This window comes from Mastomys coucha, unplaced genomic scaffold (genome assembly GCF_008632895.1).
Source record: "Mastomys coucha isolate ucsf_1 unplaced genomic scaffold, UCSF_Mcou_1 pScaffold6, whole genome shotgun sequence".
Lineage (NCBI taxonomy): Eukaryota > Metazoa > Chordata > Mammalia > Rodentia > Muridae > Mastomys > Mastomys coucha.
Genome location: NW_022196912.1, coordinates 25800235 through 25826738, shown reverse-complemented (window position 1 = coordinate 25826738; position 26504 = coordinate 25800235). Strand labels below are relative to the sequence as shown.

At 37.0% G+C, this 26504-nt stretch overlaps 1 protein-coding gene and 1 pseudogene across 6 annotated transcripts in view; one reads left to right on the top strand and one right to left on the bottom strand.

The window, feature by feature from the left end:
- Asxl2 (ASXL transcriptional regulator 2) overlaps positions 1–26504 on the bottom strand; it is a 96244-nt gene that overhangs the window by 40475 nt on the left and 29265 nt on the right. For 2 of the 6 annotated variants that reach the window (XM_031357343.1, XM_031357341.1), the window contains exons 3-6: positions 25574–25685; positions 20453–20600; positions 7646–7761; positions 655–781 (exon numbers count right to left, since the gene is read on the bottom strand). In XM_031357343.1, the coding sequence (XP_031213203.1) occupies positions 655–781; positions 7646–7761; positions 20453–20600; positions 25574–25685 (503 nt within the window). Of the gene's footprint in view, positions 1–654; positions 782–7645; positions 7762–7843; positions 7919–20452; positions 20601–21615; positions 21710–24677; positions 24743–25573; positions 25686–26504 lie in introns of those variants that run through there. The other 4 variants (XM_031357345.1, XM_031357346.1, XM_031357344.1 and 1 more) reach the window with 4 other exon arrangements.
- LOC116080383 overlaps positions 26462–26504 on the top strand; it is a 419-nt pseudogene continuing 376 nt past the window's right edge.

The following is a 26504-nucleotide window of genomic DNA, read 5'->3' as shown; positions in this document are numbered from 1 at the left end:
AGTCCAAAAAGTTCTTATTAAATAAGGACCTAAGTTTGATCCTCAAAAACCACATAAAGAACCGTATTACAGCACACTTGTAATCCCAGTACTGGGAAGTGGAGACAGGAGAATTCCTGAGGTTAGTTGGTCAGCCAGTTAATACTAAACCACAAGCTCCAGGCCAATGAAAAACCTTGTACAAAACAAAACCATCAGAAGTTGAATGGTACAGGGGAAGGACATCTGAGGCCATCCTCTGACTTCAACCTGCATGACCTCTACCAACATCTACATACACCTGCCTACATGTACACACAGATACAAAGAATTTGCTTTGACCTTGGAAACAAAAGGTGTGTGTGTGTGTGTATAATGAATTTAGGCTTCCAAATGTAATCAGGGCTGATACATCGGAGGTTTCTCATTAATTTTCAATAATGAAATACTCAAATTTCACTGCTATATTTTGAATTAAGTATATGGTAATTTTATATAAAAGTATTTTCTATTTATGCTAGGATTTTGTACCAGTTCTGTGGCAGCAAAAAGACTATGCTAATAAATATAACAATTTAAAAAATGAACAATTCAGTATAAAAATTTACAATATCAAAAGTACAAATATGCTGGGGGAAAAACCCATTGGACAGGGTGAACACTCAGTCTGCCTACCAGGTTTGGCAGACACAGGATCACTGGCTGCCTTGACAGTCTTGAGGGAGAGGTGTTGATTGGAGATGGACATGCTTGGCCTGCATTGCTGCTGCTGCTGCTTCTTCTGTTGTTGCTGCTTCAGGGCCTATAAAGAAAAACTGACAGTAGAACCAAGCAAACTGCATGATGTAAATGGTGAGAACCTACTCTGAAATCTACTCAATGCAAACAGAAGCTTAAATTAAACAACACTGGCAAGGCCTAAATGAACTTTACAGTTTAGATACTCTGAGGAGAGGCCAAGATTATTCCTTTATATATAAATACAAAGAAAAATCATTAGAATTTGTTTCCAAACTTAAAAACTTGGGGGGAAAAAAAGGTAAGGAATTTACAATCTTTTAATAAAGCACATGTACTTTTACCATATCAGAAAAAAGAATTAGAAGCCATGCAACAATAACAGCTTAATCTGACTTGATTGTATGGAAAGAGGCAAATATTTGTATTAAATTACCTTGGGTAAGAGCAATGAGATTTGTCAAAATCTCAGTAATTTATCTTCTGGTTATTTTATATTATTTTTATTTCTACAAGGTTCTTAAGAGAGTTAACTTGATATTATTTAGAATAAATATTTAAAAAGAAAGAAGGCCTGTGAGATGGCTCAGTGGATAAAGGCATCCCTCTTCAAACCTAGATCCCAGAGTTTGGTCCCTAGGACCTACACACTGGAAAAACAATCACTCACAAAAGTTGTTCTCTGACCTCCAGGTACATGCAGAGATTCATACATATACATATATACAGGTATACATGCACACACAAATAGAACCCAAAAGTTCAACAACAAAAAAATTCTCTTCTTCAAATCTGAGAAATGTATGGTTGTGCTTAACTTATCAAATTTTCAGGATATAAAGTGTAAAGACATGAACATACACCCACCTTTATGTTCCAATAGACATTAAAGCATGTATATATACACATGCCGCATAAACATCCATACCTACATGTACATGCGCACACAATCAAGGGCTCAGCAGTTAAAAAGACTTGCTGCTCTTTCAGAGAACAAAGGTTTAACTCCCAGAACTCCCATGACAGCTCACAACGGTGTGTGACCATCATGTCTGATCTGTAAATAACTCTTAAAATAACTTAGTTTAAATATTTTAAAACTCACATGATTCAAAATGTTTATGAGTTCTGGGCCAGGAGTGGTGGTACACATCTTTCAGCATAGTTTTTAAGAGGTAGAAGCTAGAGGATGTGAGTTTCAAGCCACACATTAAAACCCAGTCTCAAAATATTAAAATATGGGCTCTAACTATAAATAAAAAACAAGAAATAAATTTTAAAAATGTAATTCAAACTCAAAGGTAAATTCTTTCTTGACTATCACTTCTTAAGTTTTGGTATACAATCCTCAAGGATAATTATGGGCAATTATCTTTATTAAACATCTTTATTCTTTCTCATACATATTACTATACATTTTGTAAGTAGCACTATTATCTACAGACTGTAGTAAAACTTAAGAGTACACATGGGAGCATGTGTATGGATGTCAGAGGTTAGCTTATTGGAGAGAGATGTTGTTCTCCTTTATCACGTGACTCCCCGGGACAGAACTCAGGTTACTGGGCTTGGCAGTACAGAAACCTCTATCCAGTCATCTCATTGGGCCTTAGAATTTAAAAATATTTTTATTGTGAATGTTCATTAAATACAGAAGTATGTTACATAAGGACATCTAATACATGTATGCACTGAGGGTAAAATACATCTCACTCCATATACCGCCTGCTAGTTCCTTGGACAGTTATACAACCTTGGTTTCATGTCTATATAAAGCCTAGAAACCAAAAATGAGAAAAAAATAGTATTTGCTTTTCAGAGACTAACTTAATCCACTTATTTTATTCAGATACATTCAGTTTTCTGTAAATGGTTTGACTTGGTTCTTTATATTATATAAAGGGTATATAACAATTATGCTGTATTTACATTTGTATGTCCAGTCCTCTGCAGTTGGTTGCCTTGATTATTCCATAACTTAGTCGTTGTGAGTGCTGTAGCAATAAATACTGGAGCGCAGGTATTCCTGTGATGCATTAACCCTGGAGCTCTTGGGCTAAAGCCTGAAGGGTTTGTGATGATTAATATTGTCAAATTGACAGAATCTAGAACCCTCTAGGAGGTAAAGCTCAGGAAAGGCTGTGAGAATTTCAAGATTGGGTTAACTAATGTGAGAAGACCAACCACCAACATAGGTGGTAGAAACTATGTCATGTCCTTGACATCTAGTCAGTATCCCCAGGATAGATTCGTAAAATGTCAATCAAAGTCAATGCCTTGTTTCTGACAGCACTGTTTTTACCTTTTCCCTGAGACAGGATCTCTTTGTGTGTAACCCTAGCTAACCTGGAATTCCCACTGTAGACCAGGCTTTGCGGGTGTTCTTGAATACAGCCTGTCATTATTTCATTGTGAATGTTTGCATGTATGTTCATCAGAAAGTCTGGTCTATAACAATGCCCCACACACATCCTATGTGTGTGCACGTGTGTGGTTTTTCTGTCTGTTTTTATATTAAAGTACTGAAGGATTACTTACATGCATATTGTTCTTCCCTGCAGCTTTCTAATACTATTTCTAATAATACTGACTTATTTCATCCAGCCCACTGTTTATGTTCTCTTGGTATTCAACTAAGACTATGTGTCCTGTTTTGCTTCTCTAACATTTTATTTTCAAAAGTTATTTTTATATGTGTATGTGAATAAATATGAATATACCCCACATTTGTTCAGGTACCAGTTGGAGGTGAGAAGTCGTCAGGTCTCCCAGAATTCATGTTACACACAGTTTCAAGCTACAGGACATGGGTGCTAGGAACCAAAGGGTCCTCTGCAAGAGCAACAAGTGCTCGTACCTGCCCAACCATCTCCCCAGCCCCAAGACATAGGGTTGATGGCTCTGGGACCCCATTTTGTGAGCCACTTTCCTATATAACTTAGTTTTGGCTGCACTTGAGAAAGTCTATCAAAAGGTAAAGGAAAGTATAAACAAATTAACAAAAGTGAGAAAACAAGAAATCTAAGTAAAAGAGAAGTGAGATGCTGAATTGACACTGGATACTGAAGATGAGTAATTATGAAGGACTGAAGGCTGGATGGGGATATAAAGTATCTTATCTGGTCCAGGTCTTTCAGTGTTTTTTTCTGGGCTCCCACACACTTGTGACCGGTAGTTGTGAGGACTGGTCACAGATGTCTATCAAGTGAATGAATGGTCTTTCACAGGCTAAATCACAAACTTGGTTACACCCTTGAGGGAATCATGTAGAATTCTGGCTGCAAATGTTGCTTATGCCTCTGGACAGTCCTTCCTAATATAAAGTGATCTCGTTTAAGTCTATGACTGTGTTCCCCTGCAGAACTGGCTCTAAGCAGATATCATTCTATGTTGGTTAATAATGAAAAGAGTTCTTACTCCAGCTTCTTCCCTTATAGTGTCAAAGTATTTTGCTGGCTAGGCTTCCATGCGTAATTCTCAAATACTATGGTAGTATGGTTTGACGAAATCTGAGAGCAACCGGTCACCTACTCAGCAGGGGCTTTCTGTGTTTGAGTGTATACGTATATATGTGTGTGTGTGTGTTTGAGTGTATATGTATGTGTACATATATGTGTGTGTGTATTTTTTTTTGTGGAGTACAAAGGTTGATATCAATGCCTTCTCTAGTAAATTCTTAATTTTTTTTTAGGTAGGTTCTCTCACTAAACCTTGAGCTCACTGATTCATTTAGACTAGGTAGCCTACAAGTCATAGGGATGTCACAGCCAATCCATGATTATTGGTATAAAACATTATGGGTGCTGAGATCCAAACTTGGACCTTCATGCTTGTACGTGGAGTGCCTGTCCTACTGGGACAACCGTGCAGCTTCTGTCAGGGCTCCTTCTTTTAAAAGACTTTATTTTCTCATTTATTTTTATGTGTGTGTATGTTTTGCCTACATGTCTGTGTACAATGTACATGCAGTGCCCCAGGAGGCCAGTAGAGGGCATTGAGTTCCCTGGACTGGAGTTACAGTTGTGAGATTCTATATGAGTGCCGGAAATCAAACCAGGACCCTCTAGAAAATCAGCCACTGTTCTTAACCCTGAGCCATCTCTCTATACCATAAAAGATTTTAAGACTTAATTTCAAGTGTGTCTATGTCTAAGTACATATTAAGTACATGTGGCCAGGTGTCTGTAGAGACCAAAAGGTATCAGACCTCTAGACTTGGAGCTAAACTGTGAGTGATCTGAGGGAGGTGCTGGGAATCAAATCCAGGTTTTCTCTAAGGAGAAAAAGCACTCTTACTAGCCCAATATGGGTCCTGGACACTGAAACTGGGTCTTCTGCATGAGAAGCATCTTTCTGGTGATTTCACCATATCTAACCTACAGAGTACAAAGTTCTGCAGCATAATCCTTTATAATTGTCCATCTTGTAAATAGAAATATTTATACAATCGTCTAATTGATTTATCTTAGGCATATGAATAATATACACAAAGTATACAAATAATATATGTAAAGTTTATATTAAATTAGGCTGTTTGCTATGTCTTACTATTAACAAACTTTTATGCAAATATTTTTTCTTAAGTCCTAAATTGTTTAATTCCATGTGCATGGTGCATGTACATTTAAAATTTGATAGATAATGTAAAATTTCTTTCTAACAAAGTTATAGTGGCTGTGGATATAGGTCAGTGGCAGACAACTTACCTATCACGCATAAGGTCCTATGTTAATCATCTGCACTTAATGATTAAGTGTTTTTTATTATACTGCATCAGTATGAGTTGCCAACTTCACCCTACTTGGCAATTTTTGATATGAAAATACTAAAGTATAAGAATATAAAAAACAATGTCAATGTTTTCCTAATTACTTGTCAGGTTTTTTTATTTTAATTATTTTTTCATTTTATGTGCACTGGTATTTTGCCAATTTGTCTTTTTGAGGGTGTTGGCTCCTCTGGAGTTACAGACAGTTGTGAGCTGCCATGTGGGTGCTGGGAATTGAACATAGGTCCTCTGGAAGGATAGACAGTACTCATAACTACTGAGCCATCTCTCTAGTCCTATTTGCCAGTTTGTACTTATTAATCGTTCACTCTTTCTTGGAGAGGGTTGCTAGGCAGTGTCTTGCTATATAACCCAGGCTTCCCTGAAATTAGGATCTCCTTGCTTTAGCCTCCTATTACTCAGACTATGTTACCATGCAGCCAGGCAAAGCATATTGAGAGGAAGGGAGGGAAGGAGAAAGGGATAGCGGGAAGGAGGAAAATCCAAAGACAGTTCTTCGAAAATTCCAATAAAACAGAAAATCCAACTGGCAATTAGTACAGGAAACAAATATACGAACACAAATAAAAGACAAATAAGGAAACACTATATAACTTTACAGCAGCATTTACAATAGCTATGTTAAAAGGAACATTTTACTTCTTTTTAAACATTTATTTATTGTGTATATTATGAAGCAGGGGAGGCATGTGTGTGGAAGTCAGGAACAACTGCAGGGAGCCAGTTTCCCTTCCCCACAGAGAAGTCCCAGGAACGAATGCAAGTTTTCAGGCTTGAGGGTAAGCCCCTTTACCTGCTGAGCAATCCTACTGGCCCAGAAATGGACGAGTATTCTAGAGAAAATACCCAAAGCTAGTTCAAAAGAAAAATCAATATAACAATAAAGAACAATATAATGAAAGGAAAATGATTTTTTAAAGTTTTAATCAACCTTAGTAGTAAAGATAATTTCTAGACTTTCTCACCAAGTCTAGAATAAAATAAAAAATGTAAATGTTGTGGTAGTAGAAATTTCTTCATTTCAAAACTGCACAAGAAGAATATTACAAGATCTAAACTAAAATAATACAGACAGGGAACCACTGTATAGGCCAGGGTGGCTTCAAACTCTCGTCTAACCACCTCGACCTCCAAGTGACAGGATTACTGGTGTGTGCTACAATTTTACAGGAAGGGAGGGAGGGAGAGAGGGAAGAAGGAAGGAAAAGAAATTGCTTTACAATATAAGTAAAGAATGAGCATATAGGGTCAATTCCTTAGTTACAATTAGTGCAATATTGGAAAATATAGCAATGTGATTCTATGTATTAGATTAACAATATAAAAAATATCTTCCTGCCAGGCGGTGGTGGTGCACACCTTTATTCCCAGCACTTGGGAGGCAGAGGCAGGCAGATTTCTGAGTTCGAGGCCAGCCTGGTCTACAGAGTGAGTTCCAGGACAGCCAAGACGACACAGAGAAACCCTGTCTCAAAAAAAAACAACTTCCTGATTATTACAATAAATTCCAAAGAAAATAAACCTGAGGATTAGAAAAATGGCTCAGTGTGAGAAGCATTGGGTTTCATCCCCAACACCCCAAAACAACAACCAGACAAATAAAAAAGACCCTGAAAACTTAAAACATCTATTCATGTTTCAGCACATACATGGACAACTTAGCAAACTAGGAAAAAGTCTGGGTCTTCAAAATCATGTTAAAAAGAATTACCAAACCCTACAATGGGTGTTACACAAAGAGTCCACAAATTATTAGTGGCAAATTTGTAGACTGCTGACATTTACTCTGCAAAGACACAAATCTAGCCCGGCGGTAGTGGCACACACCTTTAATCCCAGCACTTGGGAGGCAAAGGCAGGTGGATTTCTGAGTTTGAGGCCATCCTGATATACAGAGTGAGTTCCAGGACAGCCAGGACTATACAGAGAAACTCTGTCTTGGAAAAAAAAAGAAAAGAAAACTCTAAAAACTTTCAATAAATTTTACTAACAGAACAATTGATACAGTGTTTTCTTGAAACATGGTCTTAGTACATGATTGTCCATTATATAATAGAAGTAAATGGGTGAAACACCATGAGGCTCTCAAATTATTTTAATTGGAGAGATTATTCTGACAAACACAGACTCTATTCTTACCTGCTTTAATGCCTTTTTGCTGTGCTTCTGTGATGGAGAAATGACTTTACTTGCTGGAATGGTGGGTGATGGGCAGCCTGACTGGGGAGAAGATGGCTGTGACAGTCTAGATGACACTAGAGAAAAATTGACAAGGAAAAATTATGTTATCAGAGTTGATATCAAGCACCATTCCTTCCCCAGATCATATGCTGCTACCTGTTAAGAACTGTGACCAAACACTTTAGGGAGGATCTTCTTTTTGGAGTAGTACTGCAGTCTCCCTTTTCAGTTCTAGTGTGGGATGATAGGATGCCGTGTATTAGTATATATTACTTCTCGTTGTTTCAAATATCAGAAGTGATTAAAAAAGCAGGAAGTCATGCATAAATCATGTTATCAAGTTAGAATTTAGAATAAGGTCCTAAGGTTCCAAGTATTCTCCCTTTTCAGTTCTAGTGTGGGATGATAGGATGGGGAAGGGGCGTGTATTAGTATATATTACTTCTCATTGTTTCAAATATCAGAAGTGATTTAAAAAGCAGGAAGTCATGTATAAATCATGTTATCAAGTTAGAATTTAGAATAAGGTCCTAAGGTTCCAAGTAGTATCTATGTTCCCAAGGTAAAGGGGATTTTTTAAGATTTCTCTGCTGGAAACCACTACCTTCTACTTCACCATTATCTGTTCTGCATAGCCTGATTAACTACAGTGAAGTCATGGCATTCCTGTTTTGTTCTACAAAGTTTAATACTATGTGTATACATTTTTACTATACATGTATGGGTGTTCTGCATATGTCTGTGTACTATTTGCAATGCCTGGTGCGTAAATTTAGAGACCAGAAGAGGGTATAACCCCGGAAGGAGGTTAGACAGTTGTAAGGTACCATGGGGTTACTGGGAATCAAACCTGGGTCCTTCGGAAAAGCAGGCTGTACTTCATTGAGACATCTCTCCAGTCTAACTTTTTTTTATTTGGGGCGGGGGGGTGTGTGTTTGTATGCACATATCTGAGGCCCATGCCCACAGAAGCTAAAAGACATCATCATACCCTATGGAGCTAGAATCACAGGTGTGCAAATTGCCCAATGTGGGTGCTGGGAACCAAAATCTTATCTTCTACCAATAGAATGAATATGTTTTATGTTAGTTAAGTAGAAAGACAAAAACTGTTGGTTCAGACATCTCATGCAGGAGCAAGGGGTACAAGTTTGAGAGAAGAGCATCCTACTGATGACTCCTAAAGAACTGTCTAATGTCTTCTTTTTAAATAGTTGACCTGAAAGCATTCATAGCAAAAGGTACTAATTAAAATCACAAAGCTTCAAGATACATGAAATACGTGCTGGTAAGGTATCCATTTGACACAAAAATAAGAGGGAACATACATAGTGAAATGTGAACTTGGAGTACAACATACCACTTAACTGTCCTGATATTGAGACAATTTAATTTTGGGCCTGTATCCTCATCTTCATAAATGTCATAGTTATGTACAAGGAGAAGAACTGATACACAATCAGCTTGATGCTAAAACAAAGGGAAAAAAACCCACATATACACAAAAAATATTGAACTAGATATTGAGAGATGGAAAAAAGGTTACTGTTCTTAAAGAGAATTCAGATTTGTTTCCCAGCCCCCATATAAGATGATTCACAACTGTCTATATATAATTCCAGTTCCAGGCCATCTCTTTTTTTGGCCTCTGTGGTATACATAAACAAATATAAGCATGCACACATACACATACAATACGACTTAAGAAAAATGAGCTAGATAAATCTAGAGATAATTGAGCAGCAAAAATAAAATATATCCTCAATGTAGTATTAGATGTTGACAAACTATAAAATAAGAGGTCAGAGTATTTACAGTCATTTACTGCTTAGAGGTATACTTTGCATTTACCATATCTGCATAACTGTGGAACCATCCCCACCATCCATTCTCACCATGACACCCTAAAGAGCACAGCTGATAGCTGGCCACTCTTCTATCCTTCTACCTTGCCTCTAATCCTAGCCAACTACTTATCTACTTCATCTATATGGCTCTATCAAATCCCTATGTTCGATATGGTAGAATAATAGAGAGCATTTTGTGAGTAAATTTTTTTAACTAGTACAATCTTTTGAACGTTCATCTACATTATGACATAGGAATAGTTATTTTTGTTGTTGAATAATTACCTATTGTATGTCCATGTCACATTTTGTTTATGTTTACCAACTGGTGAATTATCTACATTTTATCAATTAAGAACAAAGTTGTGGGGGCTTGAGAGATAGCTCAATGGTTAAGAGTACCGACTGCTCTTCAAGAGGATCCACATTCAACTCACAGTACCTACACAAAAGCTCACAATTGTCTGTAAGTCCAGTTCCAGGAAATACAAATCCCTTACATAGACATGAAAGCAAAACACCAATGGAAATGAAATAAATACATCATTAAAAAAAAAGAAAAGGTCAGGCGGTGTGAGTTCCAGGACAGCCAGGGCTACACAGAGAAACCCTGTCTCGAAAACAGCAAAAAAAAGAAAAAAGAAAAAAGAAAAAAGAAAAAAAGAAAAAAGAAAAAAACAATATTTTGAAAACATTCTCCTTGTTTATGTATGTATACCTTCATGGTAAGATTCTCCCTGCCTTTTTTTTTTTTTTTCCTTCAACAGTAGCCTAGATCTCACTCTGTTGTCTGTTAATCTCCAGATAATAGTCCTGGGATTATAGATGTGTACCAACCTGCCTTCTCAAAGGAAAACAAACAAACAAACAAAAAAACAAAACAAAAAATCCCCTACAACAACCCAAAGTATGAAGTACTGTCAATTAATATTTCTATTCTGTTTATTCTCATGATCATCCTAGCTCCTAATTAGTTTTCCCTTCCTCCATCCTTGGGAATAAACTCAAGGCCTTAAGCATGTCAAAACCAAGTGCTTAACACTATGTTCTTTCTATTCCTAGCTTTCTATTACAGATCTGCTTTCAAAACACAGATTAACTTTATTATTAAAATCAAGACTAAAACTGGGTGGTGGTGGTGCATGCCCTTAACCCCAGCTCTTGGGAGGCAGAGGCAGGCAGATTTCTGAGTTCGAGGCCAGCCTGGTCTATAGAGTGAGTTCCAGGACAGCCAGGGCTACACAGAGAAACCCTGCCTCGAAAAACCAAAAAAAAAAAAAAATCAAGACTACTACATACAGATTAAGGGCCTCTCATTCCTGAGATAAAACAGTAATATAATTTAAAAAAAAAAAAAAAACTAAATAGTTGTTTGTTTTATTTCATATATCTAAAGTACATTTAAAATTTTAAAGTAATTTCATAAAGCCATAAAGTTAGTGTCTCATGTAAGTAAGTCTAGTAATACTAGTTACCCTGTAGGTAATAGTATGTTTCTGTGTGTGCGAACTGCTGACTAAAGGAGGACATCAGGTGTGCTTAAAGCCAATGTTAAAGGTATGGCTATTTTCAATGTTAAGAGTACAGAAGTGGGGAAACCATAGAAGCCAGAGATGAGATATGCATGTTGTTCTCACACAAGCTCTGAGATTACTACTGTGAACCCATCCCTCAATTGTCAAAGGCCTGAGATTCTCTTTTATAGTGCAACCAGATAATGACTAATGATAGAAGTTACTTTTAATACAACTAAATTTGTGCCGCAGAGTATATATAAATATAAAACATGAATGCATATATATATATATATGTATATATATACATATATGTATATATACATATATATATATATATATATATATATCAGCTTCTTCTCTAATAAATAGCAGTCTAAGAATCCAATATCTCAAATACAAGAAGAGAAACATGATGAATATGGTAGGGTTGGCTTTTTATCCATTCTAACTTCCTTACATAAAATGAATGAATAATTTTTTTAAACTAATTTATTTATTATATGTGAGTACACTATAGCTGTCTTCAGACACTCCGGAAGAGGGCATCAGGTCCCATTACAGATGGCTGTGAGCCACCTTGTGGTTGCTGGGAATTGAATTCAGGACCTTCGGAAGAGCAGTCGGTGCTCTTAACCACTGAGCCATCTCTCCAACCCCCGAATAATTTTAAAAACAAAGGAAAAGTAACAAGCAATCCCCATAAACTCATGAGAAAATAAATGGCACCAATACCTTCATGAGTAAAATAATGAAAATCTTAATTAAAAGGATTGTGGCAACATAGGAAATGAACTAGGAAAGCATATTTAAAAGACTTCACTGAAATAATACTTTATAACAGAAAATGAACTTTATTTCCTGTTCCCTTCAGCAACTGGGAGATTAATGATATACTGGAGTTTTGAGAATAGTTTTAACTTATGACCTGAGGCTAGAAAGAGAAGGCTCAGCAGTTAAGAATACTTGCTGCTCTTTCAGATGACCTGGGTTTGGTTCTTAGCAACCACAAGGCAGCTTACAACTATTTGCAGCTCCTTCCAGGGAATGTAATGCCCTCAGCTGATCTTGGAAGATACACTCACATATATGTAGGCAAACACTCATACAAAAGAAAACTAAAAATCTTTTAAACTGTATCACCAATTTAGGTTCAAAGTCACTTTTCACACAATGACCATCTACTGCAATGTGGTCATGTTTTTTGATTATGCCTTAAAGAGTCCCTAAATGAAACAGAAAAAACCATGCCTGCATAATTTCCTGCTTTTGGTTATCCTTAAAGTCTCAGTCCTAACAGTGCTACCACCTTTAACACACAAGTGCCCAAGCCTTCTTCATCTCAGCCACCACCAACAAGAGCATCTCTTTCAACCTGGGCTAACTTTGTCAAAAGTCTCATTTCTGTGATGCATTTAATCTTCTCCTTTCAGTAACTTACCACATACTAAAAAAGTAAAGCAACTCCTCTCACATTTCCTTAGGACAAGATAGACACTATACTCATGTAGTGTCCTTAATCACAGCATTTGGGAGTATACAGGCAAGAAGAGTTCAAAATCAGCCTGGTCTACATAATGAGTTTCAGGAGAGCCAGGAGTACATACAAAGCCTGTCTCCAAGTGGGGAAAACAAAACAAAACAACCAAAACTATCCATGAAGCTGTCTTGAATTATAATATAAGGACATATTTTGGGGAAAAGACAGGCACATCCTTTAGTTATGATAACAAAACAGTAAGAGAGATAATTGATTTTACTAATAATCTTTCTGATATTACTCCACCTTACCTTGACTTGAAATTCCATAAAGCTCTTCTTTGGACATGTTTCCTGTTTGAAAGCTAAGAATCAAAACTACAAACTAGTAATTTCTCTAATTTAGAAATCAATACGTTAGATTGAATATTGCACCGAGTTTCTAAGTTTTAGTCTGTTCCTATTTGACTGAAAGGTTATACATGTATCAAGAGTTTCTATCAATTTCCAACTAGAAGTACCAGTTCTGCTGTCAAAGCTCTTTTTTTGCACATAAAAAGGAAGTGGGTTCTGATAATATCTCAATGTTCTTCCTGTCTTATAACATTTGAAATAGTGATGATAGATCAAGAGTAAAAGCCCTAAATAAGAAAAATGAACAGCCACAATTAATGTGCTTTACTGATAAGCAGAACTGTCTTTTTAGTATTTTCGTTTGTTAAAATCTTTTCAGACAGTGTCTCAGTATAAAGCCCTAGCAGGCCCGGAACTCACTTTGTAGACCAGACTGACCCTGAACTTGCTGCAATCCTGCTTCTGCTTGCCAAATGCTAGAGTTTCGGGTGTGTGCTAACCTGAGTGACACTTAAAACCACCTTTATTTATATGTGCATAGGAGCATGTCTGTAGAAGTCTGGAAAGATGTCAAGAGTCAGCATACTCTTTGAAACAAGTAGGTTCCAAGTGTTCAAACTCAGGTCATGAGGCTTTGCCACAAGTGTACCTGCCCAGACATATGTAGTCCAGTCCTCTTGTTTTTATTTATTTTTTTCTTCCTTAAGACAGGGTCATATATAGTAGCCCAGGATGGATCCCAACTCAAAGTCCTCCTGCCTCAGTCAACCTTAAAACTGCCCTATTGAATGATGCAACATTAATTTCATGGTAGTATAAAAATTTATAAACACATAATACATACCTGATATTTTATAGGATACTATACTATGAATGACCTAAAAAATAACAAGTTTAGATCATGAGGGAGACTGTTATCCTTTATTACTGGTAGCTTAGTATATATCCATCATCTATCCATTTCTTCTTTTTTTTTGGATTTTTTGAGACAGGGTTTCTCTGTGTAGCCCCGGCTATCCTGGAACTCACTCTGTAGACCAGGCTGGCCTCGAATTCAGAAATCTGCCTGCCTCTGCCTTCCAAGTGCTAGGATTAAAAGCGTGCACCACCACCGCCCAGCTATCTATCCATTTCTTGAGAGTAAGAGTTGCTCAAGAAAACATGAACTGCATGACTACTTCTCACTTCACTTTCCAAACTATCCTCCCAGCTTTACAGATTATCCACAATTAGATAATAACTTCAGACTATCACCCCATAATATAAGTCACAAAGAAATAGTTGGAATTGTACTTATTACTACAAATGAATCAAAGGTAGATCAAAAGCAATGTTGAATTTGTTATTACCTAATTTTAATACCCTCTACTATTATGTAAAATGTATAGTAAGGCTATACTGTTCAAATGTACCAATGGAGCTACTAAGAAGAAATTTTAAGACATTTCTGCATCATAATGCATTTATTCAAATTTTTTGACATAGCCAAAGAGACATTATTTCTGAAAAAGCACCAACAAAGGACACTACTCACAAGGCTGCTGCAGCCTGTGTTGCATTTCAAAACATAAAACACACGAGCAAAACTATACCTTTATTTCATATGAATGGGTACATGTACATTGTGTGGTACCTAGTGCCCACAGAAGTCAAAAGAGGCATGGAATTCGCTACTGAACTTACAGATAATTATGGGCTGCCATATGGGTGCTGGAAAATGATCTTGAATTCTTTGCAAAAGCAACAAGTGCTCCTAAATGCTAAGCCATCTCCCCAGCCTCCCCTTGGGTCACTCTCAAAGGTAGAAATGAGCTAGGCATATATATCTCTATGTATGGAGTTCAAGGCCAGCTAGGCTTACATACATTGAGCCCTTACCTCAAAAAACAAAAACAAACAAATAAAACAAAACAAAACGAACAAAAAAGAACAAGAACAAAGCCAGATGTGATTAACATGCTTACTACTCCAGCATTTGGGAGGTAGAAGCAAGAAAGCTAAGAGTTCACAGCCAGCTCCACTGAAATAGTCATTCCAGAATAGCCTGGACTATACGAAACCCTGTGAGCACTTCATCCCCAAACAAAAATGCTCAAAAATATTCCAGACAGTGACGTTTGTTCAGTCTAGTCTGGCCACATTTAACATTGATCTCTTTGTTTATGATGCCACCAAGAAAACATGACTCCTGCTACTTATTTCTCTTGCCTACAATTTTCAAACTTACAAAAAGAAAATAGTTTAAAGAAGCCCTTTCCTCTTTTTTAAAAAAAATTACTTATTTATTTATTTATTTATTTATTTAATGTATACAAGCACACTGTCACTGTCTTAAGATACACCAAAAGAGGGCATCAGATGGTTGTGAGGCACCGTGTGGTTGCTAGGAATTGAACTTATGACCTCTCATGAACTTATGAACATTCAGTGCTGTTAACTGCTAAACCATCTCTCTACCCCCAAGACCTTTTCACTTTATTCTGGCCAAATCGGGTGCTTAAAAAAATCTGGGCAGAACAAAATATCCCAGGCAGAAGCTACTATTCAATACTATCAGGGATTATTCTCAAAGTATTCATCAAAGCTGGGCGGTGGTGGCGCACGCCTTTAATCCCAGCACTTGGGAGGCAGAGGCAGGCGGATTTCTGAGTTCCAGGCCAGCCTGGTCTACAGAGTGAGTTTCAGCACAGCCAGGGCTACACAGAGAAACCCTGTCTCGAAAAACCAAAAAAAAAAAAAAAAGTATTCATCAAAGATTTAAAATAGAGTGCCCTACTTTGTTTTGTTTTTATCTCATTTGGGTGTGTCTCCAATGAGCTTGCAAACTTAAAACTAAGACTATATGATGAGTTCTCTTGAACTGTATGTGTATAGTAGCTATACCAGAGAACATGAGTTGAACTAGTTTGATGCTTCCCAACAATGGCACAATCATTACCATGGGGATAAGAAAAAAAAAATTAGACCCGTTTTTATAATATGACACATCAACAGTTCTTAATGCAGTTAAAATTAATGAGTCTACTACTACAGGAAGAATTATCTTAAGGTCTAACTAAAGCAGTTTACTTACTTATCAATTAAATTTAGAGGATATTCAAACTTGAGAATATATGCCTACTAATTTACACATGACCATCAATACCTCCATAAAGTACTCAGAAGTTAGTCCAAAATTTTTACTGCCACATAAAGCTTATTAAATATGTAAACAGAAGCTAATAAAAAGCTACAGAATAATTAGTACAAATAAATGACAAAATGTTATCTTTAATAGGAAAATACCTCTCAGGGAAATGGCTTCAATTCGGCCATTATTCCTGAAGTGTCTTGCGTTAGGTATCAAATGGTATGAGAGGAAAAACAGGCAGACTGTCTGCTAGTAGTAAAGTACGTTCATTTCCTGGTAAGGAAGAGAGCTGAGAACAGTAAGTACTCCAAGTTTAGAAGACAGAAAAAGAGAAGAGTTGCAAATAAGTTGTGGTAAGCAACTTCCACAAGGGAAATAAGCTGAGAATAAACCAAGGTAAACTTTAGAATGTTGTCCAACACATTTCACGAAGTTAAATAAAACTTGTACATTATTTTTTTCTTTTTTGAGGTAAGATTTCATTATGTAGCCCTGACTGGCCTTGAATTCTTATCTGTTTGAATCTGCCTCCCAAGTGGGAGGCACTGGGACTAAAGATGTGTACCAAGCCCAGAAAACTGGATCTCCATACTGCAAGAAACAGATTTAGCATAACAATTAACTCAAATTGGGAGGGTGAGACAGTTCAGCAGGTAATGTGACTGCTACATAAGCATGGCAAGCTGAGTTCAAGCCTCAAACCCACAAGAAGGTGGAAGGATTGTACTAAGTTGTCCTAAGACCTACACAGGTATACCTTGGCATTGACTCCATGCCAGCCAGGTTCTGTTTGTATCCCCCTACCCCACCGAGACACAAATCTTTCTCTCTTTCTCTCTCTCTCAATTTTTTAAAAATCAAAATTAATCAGACTTAAATACAAAACTCAAGATTATAAAGCTTCTAGAGATATAGAAGAAAATATAGGTAAGCCTAGATTTTGTCATGACTTTTTAGATACAATACCAAAGGCTCAAGTTCACTAAACAAATGATTAATAACTGAACTAAATTCAAATTAAAAACTTCTGTTTTATATGAAGAAAATACAGAACCAGAACTGGAAAGATTGCTCAATGGGGTACAAGTATTTGTCAAACTCTATGTGAGCTCAGGTCTTTGAAACATCTGAGAAGCGCTTATCTGTAATCCCAGTGTTCCTAAGGCAAAATGGGAGGAACTGCCCAGAAGCTTAAGGTTAGGAGCAGAAATAAAAGAAATGCTGCCTCAGAACAAGAGTGCAAGTGATGAGAACCAACCCCTAAAGGCTGTCCTCGGATCTCCACACTATGACACGTGTGGGCCTGCCTGTACTGGTTAATCATATATACAAACACACTCATATTTGGAGGGGGGAAAATTGCCAAGAGAATTAAAAATAAACAAAACAAAGCAAACAAACAATCCGCCACCCCAAAATACCCCCCCACCAAAAAAACACAGCTATAGTTTTGGAGAATATATATAGAAAAAACTTACCGAATAAAAGACTATAATCCAGGGCTAGAGAGCTGGCTCAGCAGTAAAGAGAACTGGCTACTCTTGCAGAGGACCCACAGTCAATTCCCAGCACCCACATGGTGGCTCATAACCATCCATAACTCCAGTCCCAGGGGATCCAATGCCCTCTTCTGGCATCTGTGGGCACCAGGTACGCACGTGATACAGACATACACACAGGCAAAACTTACATACACATAAAATAAAACTGAATCTTAAAGAAAAAAAAGACTAGTCTTCAAAAATTAGCAAAGAATACACCAAGGCCAATAATAAAAAGTTAACATCCCAACCTTAACAAAAATGGACCAAGGTCCTGGGCACATTTCTGACCAAAGATCATATTTAAATGAAAAAATTACTATGCAGAAAGACTTCTACATCTCATGTAATGATGGGAATACAAATTATAACAGTGATATACTGATACGTATCTATTAGAATGGCCAAAATTCAGAAGGCTGATAGATAACATAGACTGCTGGTAAGGATAAAAAGCCATAGCAACTACCATTCAGTGTTGGAAATCCAAAGCAGCAGTCACTGCAGCACTGTGGCAGCTTCTTACAAAACTTAACACATTCTCCTCACACTGTAGCAGTCATATTTCTGTGAATTTACACAGAGACAACATATGCATACAAAGTTCATAATAGTTTTCACTTTTCATTGCCAAAGCAATTACATCTTTCAGGTGGTGAATGGCTACTTGCAAATTATGACAATTTACCTCTACAAGGAAATGTACCCAGTAATCACCAATTGGGGTAATCACCAATACACATTACTAAATAAATATGCCAATCTGGAGGCAGTAACTTGGTTTGGTGGGTAAAGACCCTGCCACCAACGTTGACCACACAAGTATAGGACACAATCAATTCCTGTAAGTTGTCCTCTGACATCTAAATAAGAGCCATATGAATGCAGGTGTGTACATGCACATGCACGAGAGTGCACATACACACAAAAAATTTTTAATGTAGTTTTAAGAACAATGTCCATTTGAAAAGATTCCAATTTCATGACAGTCTTGGAAAAGTAAAACTGTGAAGACAGTAGAAAAGATCACAAGTTAGCCAGAAGAGTGTGTACGAGGATCAGAGAGGATACTTAGGGCAGTGAAAATATTCTGTATGACATATATGCGTTTACATATCTTTATAAATTATGCAACTGTTCCAAGTCTCAGAAAGTATACTATCAAAAGTGAACTCCAGCGGGCGGTGGTGGCTCACGACTTTAATCCCAGCACTTTTGAAGCAGAGGCGGGCAGATTTCTGAGTTCGAGGCCAGTCTGGTCTACAGAGTGAGTTCCACGACAACCAGGGGGGCTATACAGAGAAACCCTGTCTCGAGAAAAAAAAAAAAAGTGAATTTCAATGTGAACAACAAAATCTGGGTGATAAAAATGCTAGTCAGGCTAGAGAAACAGCTCAGAGGTTAAGAGCACCCACTCTTCTTCCTGAGGTCCTGAGTTCAATTCCCAGCAACCACATGGTGACTCACAATCATCTGTAATGGGATCTGATGCCCTCTTCTGGTGTGTCTGAAGACAGCTACAGTGTACGCATATACATAAAGTAAGTACTTTTAAAAAAAGTGCTGCCAGGCAGTGGTGCACACACATTTAATCCTAGCACTTGGGAGGCTAGTCTAGGTTACCCAGTACAACTAACAAATACAGAAAGAAAGAAGGGACACGAGACAAACAGACTGCTAAAACACAACATTTACCAAAACGTAGCTTCCAGCCTGTAATATCAGCACTCAAGAGGGAGAGGCAGGATGATTAGACAACCAAATGCCAACCTAGGCTATCCAGTTGTAAACCAGTGCTACATGTTAAGACCCTGTCCCAAAAAGCCAAGAAGAAAAAATATGTAAACAAAAAAGCACAACAAAGGAAACCCAACGTGAACAAGTCTGGATACATGTCAGAGTAGAAAGCAATTGCAAACACTGCACTTTCCACTCAACTGGAGCCTAAGTATTCTCCAAAATGGCATGGGGTGGAGGGTTGAGTGTCTGTGCATTATATGTTCACATGTGCATGTACATGAAGAGACCAGAGTTCACATTAAAGGTCTTCCTTAATCATTTTCCAAAGTTTTCTTCCCCTTTGCACATGTATGTATAGTGTATGCCATGTCTCATGATCTCTCACTGAACTAGGCAAGAGCTTGTTAAACTTCAGCTAGTCTAGCTACCTAGTCATCTTGTCTTTGTTTAAGTGGTAGCTAAGACCCCAGACAGCTGCCATGCCTGTCCAACTTTTACATTCTGGGGATTTGAACTGTGATCCTTATGCTTAAAATTTATACAGTTCCCATCATAACCCACCCCAACATACTCCTTTCAACTTCATGTTTTAGTTTTGCTTTTGATAATTCACAAAGTCCAATCAGTCTCAATCAGTCAGTCAGTCTCCTCCTCTCCCTCATTCATTCATATCTGTCTCTCTGTCTGTCTCTCTCTGTCTCTGTCTCTGTCTCTCTCTCTCTCCCTCTTCCTCTCCCTCCCTCCCTCTCCCTCTCTTTCTGTCTCCTTCCCCTGCTCCCCTCTCTCACTGATCCTGAAGCATGGCCCTGGGGCTAGGCTGCATGACCAGCAAGCCCAAGGAAATGCATGCCCCCTTATCCCTTCACTATTATTATATAAGAGTGGGTGCTGGGGATCCAAACTCAAATCTTTAGGCTTACACAATATATTAGTCACAGAACAATCTCCCAGTCCCTAAGAGAAATATATTATTTTTTAAAAGCTCCTCAAGTCACGAAGTCAGACAGGTTCATGAGAATAGTGATTGCTGCCCTGAAAGGTTAAATACAAACACTTGGACCCCTGCAGAAGACTACTGCAGAGCACTAAGCTACCAGATAAAGAGGAAGCTGATGGCCTGAGAAGAGAGACAAGACACTGCTGCAGCAGTCGGAGATTACCTTTCCTTTTCCACCTGCTCTTTCTCCCTTCTTTGTTGCTGCCACCATCACTGCTGCTGCTGTTCTCAGAGCTCTGAGAATCTGACTGCCCATCACTGCTTTCTTCTGAACCTTCTGACAGCTCTTTCACTCCATCTGGCACATCTTTCTGAAAATGTAGGCATCCTGTTAGGATTGTTACCATTTTGCAAATTAAAACTAAATTTCTAATATGTAATGCAATAAATAATTAGCTGATTAATTTTTAGTATTATAATATAGTAAAACCACAAATATTTGCCAAAATCCTGATACTTCCCTTTTTGGAGATCAAATAAGTTAATTTTCAATCTATATCCAAAGATAAAAGTTACACACAACATTTATATGCAGGCACAAAAATGTTTAAATTACACCAAAACTGGTATATATAAATCCAGTTAAAAGATGAAACGTTGAGGTTTTAAAAGCTAATAATTTTCTTAGACATAATTGTGTATGTGTAGGGTACAACCCTATGTATTGTGAATTCAATTACAGAATTAAAGTCAGGAGAATAAGATTATCATATTATTTTCATCTAATTAGGTCCTTAACATTGGTTAATAAGTAGCAGCAAGGAAAGAGTATTGTTCGTTTTGTTGTTTTTAAGAATCATGTTAATCACTTTAGTGTTAGCTCTGAATGAGAATGCTAACCAAGAAAGAATAACTATGTCTACTTAGTATGAGAAAAACATAACCAGATAGCTGCATATGAAAGGCTAGAAAAGTAACTACACAGCCTTAGTCTAAGTTAATTTCTCATGCTTTAATTTTAATTTCTAAGGTGAGGTAACAGTACCTACCTTAAAAGGTCACATGGAAATTAAGTGAGCTAATTATGTTTAAATAATGCCTTTATGAGAGCTCAATATTAGATAATGTATGTTCACATAGTACAAAAACATATACAAATAAATGAATAAGTGAATGTTATAGCTCACAAAGATTTTCTTTCTATCACTACTTTATGGTCCCAAATAATTATTTTTACACTCACATTAAAAAAATTAATCCTACATCTAACTGACACCACATGACATAGTCCCAAGACCGTTAAGTCCGATCAAGTAAGAACAGTTATTTTCCAATTAAACTTCCCTCTAATCCACCTCTTATGTTACACACTTTCTTAATACAGACCCCATATTTTTATATTCCTTCCTTCAAAATGCAGGACAGCTTTTATAGAGTTAGTTGCCAGCCAGACATCTTGACCTGTAGGTTCAACAAGTATCTGAAATACAAATATAATTATCTTCTTTTTGCAAAAAACTTGTGATCCCTCTGGGATCAATGGCTCATGCCCCAAACCTTAGGATCTTTTCTCACCCACTATTTTACACATCCCAAATACAATGTGTTCTATTTCTTCAATGTCTCTTAGGTCTACCTCTCTTTTACTATTCTGAGTTCCTCCTTCAAACTATAATCACCTTTTCATGAAAATCTTCTTAGACACAGGTTTGATCCAATGGTTCGTTCTCCTTAATGACCTCTGACATATGCTTACTCGACACACCACCCAAACACACGGTCAAATTTAATTGTTAGTGAATGTTTATCAATTTTCTTGATTCCAGTGATTATCACTTCATCTATTTTTTTTTCTACTTAAAAATTCATTCAGAATTTTATCTGTTTCTTCATTTGAGCTACTCGTAGGAAATGGGAAGCAATAGGAAAACCTATTGCTCCCTGAAGGCCTTCACTCCTCTTAAATATATGTTCAAGTCCAGCTCAAATCTTACCAGTAAATAATAGAAACGTTCTAGATCCCTTTATTCAAAACTAATCTTATTTTGCTTCATTATAATGGTAGAGTTTCACAGTATTTTATAAATATGAAATATTTTAATAATGAAAATATAAGCATTAATGGGTTCAAGAACTATAGTTTATCCAACTTTTAATTTCTGGCATAGACTTCACAATGTGATACAAGATTTACATTATTTGAACTCTAAGTTCTTTTTTCTTCAAAGATTTTATTTATGTGTTTTGTATGCATGCATATGTACACGTGTATATGCAGTGTCCGTGGAGGCCAGACATCATGCTAGAAGCTGAATCCCATTCCTCTGTAATAAAAAGTACTCTTGAGCTGGTGAGATGGCTCAGCTGGTAAGAACACCGACTGCTCTTCTGGAGGTCATGAGTTCAAATTCCAGCAACCACATGGTGGCTCACAACCACCCATAATGAGATCTGACACCCTCTTCTGGTGTGTCTGAAGACAGCTAGAGTGTACTCATTTATAATAATAAATAAATCTTTTTTTAAAAAAGTGCTCTTAACTGCTGAGCCATCTCTCCAGCCTACAACTCTTGATACAGAGCACTGACTTTTGTACTTTCCTAATCAATAGTGGGACTATGAAAACCTACTGCTCTGCTGTTTGATCTTTGACTCTAGCTCCTAAACAGACACCTAAACGATTTTGCACCTCCTAAATGATAAGAGTGATAATAGCTGTGTTGATAAGATGATTGACTGTGTGTGTGTTGCCTCAGACTGAGGCTGACTACTAAGAGACAATTATGTGATTAGAAAATTATAAATTTTAGCCAAGATCTCAAGGATGAAGGCTATGTTGATAGCAACAACAGAATGATGCTTCAATCACAAATCTTCCATTCAAGACTAGCCTAGGGCTTTGGATAAGGCTAAAATCATGGCTAAAATCACATTTGTGCTTGGAGCTGATATGCCAAAACAGCTTCCATACTCAACGACCACCTCACTTTATGCATTTTTTTATCTGAATTACAGTAAGTGGAAAACTTAAAAGGTTTTCTCTGACATTTTTTGTAAGCAGTCCCAGAAAGTTAATGAAACTCAAGAAGGACATGAAACAATAATTATAGCTGGTCTATCGGAGGTTAGGTCACAACCAAAGACTTGTAACTGGCAGCTGAAGTGAAGCCCTTAGTCTGACACAATGAACAGACAGTGCAAAACCCAAGTTAAATTAAAGGGCTCCTAGCTGATTTCAGTGGGAGAATTGCTTGATGTATGAGAGAAATCCACAAAACATCTGATATCAAAGAACTGAAGTAAGTGGTATTAAGAATAGAAAATATATTTTGAGGGTTTTCCCCCATCTCTATAACACAGTATTTTAATGATTACAAAAAAAATTATGGAAGATCTAGAATAGCTAATCAAAAGAGAAAGTGAAAGCTTCATTTAGAATTAAACTCCCCTAATACACAAATGTTAAACACTGCAGACAAAGTCAGAGGAAATTAAGATTAAAAAGTGGGAAAGGATTTTGTATATTGTGCAAATTGGTCCTAGGACTGGACATGATCCTTTTGCTTTGGCCTCCTGAGTATTAGGATTGATAACCACCACCACATTCAACTCCTAGATATGGGGCCTTGTTCCTCTTTTGTTTTGTATTGTTTAAGACAGGATCACACTGTGTTTCACAGGCTTGCCTGGCTAGGACTCAGAGATACCTAACCTGCAGCCTGAGTGCTAGGATTAAAGACATGCACAGGCATACCCGGAAGATATTCATTTGTTTAGTTTTACATTATTTAGTATGTAAGCATGGGCACCAATGTGACATAGCACACATATGAAAGTTAAAAGAACAACTTGTGGGAGTTGGTTCTCTCCTTCATTTATATGTGCCCAGGGGACAAAATGGGTTGTCTGTACCTTTACATGCTGATCCATCTCAGCACCCAGATTAGATGCTCCTTTTTTTTTTTTTTTTTTTTTTTTTTTTGGAGACAGGGTTTCTCTGTGTAGCCCTGGCTGTCCTGGAACTCACTCTGTAGACCAGGCTGGCCTCACCTGCCTCTGCTTCCCAAGTGCTAGGATTAAAGGCATGCGCTACCACCGCCCAGATCAGATGAGATGTTAGCAGACTCCACACTCCTACTGAGCATTGTAGTGTATAGCTAGGGAATAAGAGGTAATGGGACAGAGATGTCTATGGATCTGTCCCTTTGGGTATAACTGTCTGCCAAACATTCATTCTGGCTTAATGATAAACTTCCTTTGTTATTACTTTAATTAACAGATTTACACAAGCTTAATATCCTTATATCAAGAGTAAAAATGATTCTATACATTTAATAATAGCCATAATTCATGTATGGTGTCACATGGGCTGGGCCAAAATAAGTTAAAGCTAAATGAGGTGGGAGCCTCTTGCTTTAGTTACTGGACTCTTGTCTCTCTAGACTTACAGTTTGCAGAATGGAGACTCGGAATGAATTCATATACGATGAGGAGAAGCTGACTGAGAATAAAGCTAAAAGAAAGAACAGAGACCAAGACTAGATGACATCTTTTTAATCCAGCCTGGATTTCCCATGAATGTTTAGTTGTATGAGTTAAATTCTCTAGCCTTCTTACTAAGCTCATATAGATTGGTTTTCCTACTTGTAAGTGAAAGGATATTGGTAAGGCCACCATTTCAGTGTACGAATTACATATTAGCCAACTTGTTATGAAAGAAGAAATGTGGGTGTTAGTTTAACCAGAGTTCCTATTATTGTTCTGATACAATACAGCCAACACTGGTAAAGAAATCTCATCTTTTGAACTTTAGTTTTCTCCCTTATAAAAACAGGAATAATAATCTAACTGTAAGTTTTAGTGGGGAAGATCATAAGTAAAGCAAAGCATCTAAAGTAATACCCAATTTAAAATAAGAAGTAGGGGCTAGAGAGAGGGGCTCAGCAGTTAGGATCACAGGCTGCTGCTCCTCCAGAGGACCCAGGTTCAACCCATTACCCACACAGAAGCCAACAATCAACCCTAACTCCAGAGGACATACTGGCATCCATAGTACTACAAGCATGTGGTACAGGCAAGACATCCATACACATAAGATAAAATAAAGCTCAAAAAATTTTAAACAAGAATATTATAAAGAGGGTTCCTTTTTAGTACTCATAAGGCTCTGAATTCAACTCCCAGAATATCTTCACCCTCCCCAAAATTTACTTACTTACTTACTTTAGGGTTGAAATTTTATTTCTTTCTGGAAATAAGTTCCTCAAGAACAGAATTCTGTCTCTATGACTCAGTAATTATATGTTGCCACCACTTACTATTGCTTGTCTCCCCAACAACTTACCTTCAAAGTATACACTCCCATTCTACCTGGGACTTTGTAGAAGATGCCTTCTTCTCCTCGGGAGTTTGTGTGCAGCATTGCATTCAAGCATGCAAGAGGGGAAGTCCCACTAAAAGCAAACAAAGTGAAGAACACAGTGATTAGTTTACCTAATCAATATCTAAATATTTAATTCTGACTTAATTTTTAATTGATCAATATTCCTTTATATAATTTTTCCTAACTATAAAATGTAACAATAGAGAAATAGATTGCCACAAAGAAAATAGACAATTCATCTTTGAATATATAAAGGGGGGAATTTTTAACACTTAAATAGATGCAAAACAAAAAATTCATATAGCAATATGAAACTTATTTTGCAAACCTACTTTATTTATAAATGAAACTTTGTAAGTAGAAATAAAAGTAGAAAACATGTACACATGCATGAGAGAACATGCCTGCACATACACACATAGATTCAAATATTTATTCTCTTGTACGATGCTGCACTAAAACTAAATCTGATCGGTAAAACTAAACTGTCATGGTTTCTTGTACCTATCAGAAGATCACGTTAAACATCTTAAAAGGGGTTTAATAGACTTCTTATATTACATTTAGTAGTTTTCCTCCCCGTTTTAAAATTTGTTAAGTACATAATACCTAGATGCAAAAAAAGTTTTCTAGCTCAGGCATGGTGGCACACAACTGTAATTCCAGGATGTAGGAGACTGAGACAAAAGGATCACAAGTTCAATACTACCCTCTATTATAAACCAAATTCCCAAGGGGGAAAACCTTTCACTTTTCAACTGTCATCAAATCTTACTGTATTTCTTTTAAAAAGGACAATAAAATTCACTAAAATACATCCTTATCTTGATTTGTCATTGCATTAAGGAAATGGGACTAATGTTTTACCATAACTCTAATGTTGGCTTCTTTT